The following is a 5,000-nucleotide window of genomic DNA, read 5'->3' on the forward strand; positions in this document are numbered from 1 at the left end:
TCGAGCGTAAGCCCATTCGCTCCGACGAAGGGCTAACGCTCGAAACGTCAGCTTTTCAAATCTTTCACGGTCGTTATTCGACCTTTATCAACTCGTTTGATAAAATCAGTTTCAGATGCATCAGGTAGTCTCCCTGTTTTATAACTTGTAAACCAATTGCTGTGGTCACCTTTTCCAATTAAATGAAATAGAGGCAATTCATGATATGCCCCTACCCCTACCCCCTCCCCACTCTCCCGTCAACAAACTTTAGAACTCCGCATTCGGGGAAGGCACTATTTTCTCTACTCTTTGAATACATTTTGGACTCTTAGCATCCATGTTCTCGTTCAACTATCTACCATTTGACGTCCTGATCCAAGAGGAGTAATAGCTATGACCATTGTAAATTGCTCATGTGGTTACAAATGGTGAGTGTAGCACCCTCTTTTCCATTATATAAAGACCCCGAACGCATGACCGACAGGGATTTTGAACCTAAGCCGTAGAAAAGCAGCCCAACGGTAGTGAAGTTCTTTGGACAAGGCAGGTCACGTTTCAAATCGAAATTCTTGTTTGCGTTTTTGGCAGTTTTTCCTTTTAATTCTATAGGATACCCTTGAACCACCAATAACCACAGAAGCTGCTGACCCGCAAAACCCGTAAGCATTTTATTTGAATCAGTTTTAATTTGTAGTGCTGCGAGACAGTAAAGTTTAGATTGTGTTGTGTTGGACTTTGTGTCATCGTCGGTTGAGATCTTCCGGAGTCTTATTGATCAGATGTGCTTCGGCACAATCGGAAAGTCTACGGATAAACTTCAACCATTTTTTCTTTTACGTCGAAATTCAATCAAAATTTTTTTAAAAATTCGTAGGAAATATAATGTCCTTTAAGATAAGGATATTTTTTGGCTGGGTGCATTTCACGAAAAATACACACCGGGTATGTATTTTTCGTTAAATACACCTTTACCATCTTTCACAATCTAGCCAATTTTTGTCATTCTCACGTTCCATCCAGAAAATTCATTTACTAGCACTTCTTCCTAGCGTTTTTTTCCCGTCACGACAACACTTTACGTCGTATTTTTGGTGTACAGATGCGTGATCCCAGATGCGTAACGTTTCGTGATGTAAGGCAACTTCCACTTCAAAAACACTCAGTGATCCATAGTTTACACAATGCTGTTAAAAAGTCACGAATTGTAAAAAGCCACGGAATGACAGTTTACTGGCGTCAAAGAGGTTTAATTTAGAAACTTTCTTTCATATCATCTATTAGGACACTCCAAGTTCACTCTGGCTCTTTATGAAAGCAAGTGCAAGTCCGGTATCACTCTTATTAAAATCAGTTCTTATTGTCATGAAAAGTACATCTAATTACAAGGATAAGGACACGAGGCTGCTGCAGCGACGGGCAGCGGTGGTACTTACACCACCACCACCGAAAGGCTAACCAGTTTGAAATCGGTGCTAAAACCTGAATAGTCCAGAATCGTGACAACATACCAACACGTTGTGCTGTCTCTATCTGATGCCGAGGAATCCTTTTTGTTTACTCACTCCGGTGAGGGCTGGGAATATTTGTTGTGTAAAAGGGAAGAAAATGTCGCGTGAGGTTTCTGTGGTTGTTATCTCATGTTATCGATTATCTTTATATCTCCGGCTCACCATGCATGTATCTCTCAGGACATCCAATCTGTCCTCATTTAGAAAACGAATGTGTGATTTATAATGGTAATAGGACTGAGTGGAGTCCAATTTGGTCTGTAATCATACGAGTGATTCACAAAATCGGATGACTGCGTAGCGGGAGTCCGATTTGTTTAATCAAGAGTATGATTACACACCGAATTGGACGACACGAAGTCCTTTTACCAATTAATCATAACCATTACTATTTCCAAGAAAAAAAATTAATGCGTTCCTTTTTCACTGTCTTATGTCACAAATTTGTCCATTTTGGAAAATTCCCAGTTTGGTTGGTGGTTGTTGCTATGGTTATTGTGATAAAATCTGCGATTGGTGGATTGAGCTGAGTGCACTTTTTGTGATTGGCCGATGTAACTTTATATGATTGACCGAATTTATACTAGAGCCGAATTATCCGTCTAGACGGATAATCCGTCAGACGGATAATTCGTCTAAGTATAAATCCGAAGACAAATTTTGACGAGTATTTTGTCTACGTATACGTTACACGTTACGCCATCTTGAAATAGGCATCCCAGGAAACCCTGCGAAAATATAGAAACTAGTCCCTCTTATGTGGAAACTTCGTCGAAAAACCGTCTACGTTTCCGCCTAGATATAAATTTAGAGACGAATCATCCGTCTAAGACGATTTATCCGTCGGTTAGCACGTCTTGAAGACGTGCTAACAATCAGCCTCAGATGAATTTTGCTCCATAACTCGTCTTCGTACCGAATTTATACTTGACGAATTATCCGTCTCAGACGGATAATTCGTCTCTAGTTTAAATTCGGCCACTGGCTGATGTAACTGTCCGATTTCAGGTATCCGATTACAGCCAACTGTCCGATTTCAACCCTACACAGTAATTAGTGAAAAGTAGAGTAGTTATTGCATCAATTAAATTTGAGAAAATTGTAATGGTTGTGATTAATCTGGTTACTGCTTAGTAATTCAATGTAACTTACAAAAAGGTAGTTCTGTAATTTTGATCCACAGTATTAAATAGGGTAACATTTGAATTGTGTCAAGTTTGGGAGAATATACACGTGGCCTAAACACCATGGTTCTTTTGATTGTAATCCTTATGAATATTAACAAATTTTTGTAGTGAGTTTATGTCGGTGCATTCTTTTTTCTTTTGCCCAGCCCTCTGAAAACATATCAATTCTCCATTGTCCATCGTTTATTTGGCTCGCACGTTGAACTGCTTATCCGCTGCCGCTGCGGTAAAGAAACAAAAAGAGAATCGACCACGTTGCTCTTCAATTTGGAATACCCTGAAATTCCCGCAGGTGAGCTTGTGGTTTGGCGCCTGAATAGAGAATTTCCCAAAAACTGACCAACTCTCAAATTACAGAGCGCCGGGTCAGTATAATATGCCATTAAACGGACCACCTTTTGTCTTTAGCATGAAATGACATGGGCTAAACTCGTTTCAAACTTATAATTGTGGTTAAAAGCACAAACAAACAAAAGATCTTGAAGAGTGTGAGACACGCTTCTTTATTTACGTTAGTGCCTTTACGCACTTAATTAGTGAGGCAAGATACTTGGTTTCCTAACAATAACGGTACCTATTACACCTTAAATGGTAACCGTTTTGAAATCGGTGCTTAGAGAAAATATTAAAACGATTATATTTTTCAGGCTGAAATAAATATTTTTCGTCTCAGTCCTGTATATGATACCAAAAAGGTGGAGGGTGTCAAGTTTATGTACGTATGTGACGTATATGAACCACTTCATGTATGTTTTCAGTCACATACGTCAAATACGTCAAAATATATTAGTTCTAAAAATAGAAAGATACTGGAAAGGTTTTGACTCAAGGGTGCATTACGTATGGAAGCTCCAGGTAATGCATGGGCTCCTTGTTGCAGATCATTGTTTCACCGTAGCTGAAACAACCCAAACCTTTACTGATGCTAAAATTAGGCTTAAACAATATGCTTTAGAGAATGTTTAAGCCCAAGGTTAGCATTAAGTTTTTGTAAAGGTTTGGGTTGTTCATTTATGGCAAAGCAACGGCCTGCAACCTGCCCTTTGCACCCTCCGACCAAAAAGTTTTCTTGCAAGTACATCGGTGCCATATTGAATTTTGTAAAACTTTATTAATAAAGTGTCGAATACGGAAAACTGTAATGTCCATTTAATTTCTCTGAGTTGATTATCGATAAAACACAGCAAGTTCCAATTAGCTTTGAGTCCGTGTTGTTGTCGAGCATGTGTCGAGAGCAGAGTATGCAGGCTTGGTGTGAACAATGCTCCAGATATCAACCGACACTAAGTGAGAAAATACTGGGAAACGTTTGTTTACAAATGTTGGATCATTAGCATAACCTCATCCTTTTCTCATCGGTCCCCGAAGAACCAGCGCAGAGTATTGAAAGGAAATTATAGAAACCTGAGTGTTTGTCCAGCCGAGGTTCAAACCCTCTGTTGTGAATTGTTTTAATGGTCTCATTGAATTTCTTGATACAAACTTACATCAAGCTCACTCTTGATATAATTTCTCCATTATTCGCTCTTTCGATTCGAACCCACGTGTGTAAAAGGATCTCTTTTTTGTCTCTTGTTAGCTCTTCGGAAATATTAACAGCGTCACACCCATATTACGTAATCACATTCTCGACACCTCGACCTCTTCTACATGGCGGTCCAATGCTCGACCAACTATGCCACTGCCTAGTGTGTCTGGGGGCTGTTTAATGACAATATTCAGATTGTTTTAACGATTTGATGCGACGTTGTTTTTAATCGTGTTACAACCTTACCTGTCCCTTTCATGCAGTCAAACGAACGCTTTCTTAGGAACTTGTAAACCAAAGATTCAAACTCGGAGGGTCAAGAAACTCCCAGATATCTTAGTGTTTAATTGTGGCATGGAACACGCAAAGGAACTGGAGTTTTGGAAAATACAACAACAGGTTTGAATATTTCATGTCAATCTTGAAATTATTCTCTTCACGACATTGCTGCAACACTGTAATGGCAATGGTTAGGCCATCCCCTTTTTCTTCTCCGCTTAGCGTCGTCCGACCGACCCAAATTTTTGTCATTTTCCAAGAAAAAGAAAAAAATAATAATGATAATGATAATGATAATAGGTAAAGACGTTTTAAAGCCATTTTTATGTCGCATAGGAGTTTCGGTGATTGGTCCTTTTTCCCACGCTGTCCTAATTTTGCAACAACATCCACCAACTTTTCCGCCATATTGATTTTGGGTTCACGTCTTGTTGTTTTCCTGGCTCCACAGCTATGATACTGGGGTACCAGGTCTCAAATTCCGAGAATGCTTATGACTTTTTTTTTAGCTTTTTT

General features: G+C 39.3%; 2 protein-coding genes across 2 annotated transcripts in view; both read left to right on the forward strand.

Annotated features, from left to right (window-relative positions):
- The window catches only part of LOC138042385 (PAN2-PAN3 deadenylation complex catalytic subunit PAN2-like), a 21,263-nt gene extending 19,969 nt beyond the window's left edge, over nucleotides 1–1,294 (forward strand). Inside the window, exons 8-9 of the mRNA XM_068888261.1 lie at nucleotides 592–641; nucleotides 1,264–1,294. Of these exons, the coding sequence (XP_068744362.1) occupies nucleotides 592–641; nucleotides 1,264–1,294 (81 nt within the window). The remainder of the gene's footprint in view (nucleotides 1–591; nucleotides 642–1,263) is intronic.
- The window catches only part of LOC138040629 (PAN2-PAN3 deadenylation complex catalytic subunit PAN2-like), a 171,158-nt gene that overhangs the window by 162,597 nt on the left and 3,561 nt on the right, over nucleotides 1–5,000 (forward strand). The window lies entirely within an intron of this gene.

This window comes from Montipora capricornis, chromosome 3, assembly GCF_036669925.1.
Source record: "Montipora capricornis isolate CH-2021 chromosome 3, ASM3666992v2, whole genome shotgun sequence".
Classification (NCBI taxonomy): Eukaryota; Metazoa; Cnidaria; class Anthozoa; order Scleractinia; family Acroporidae; genus Montipora; species Montipora capricornis.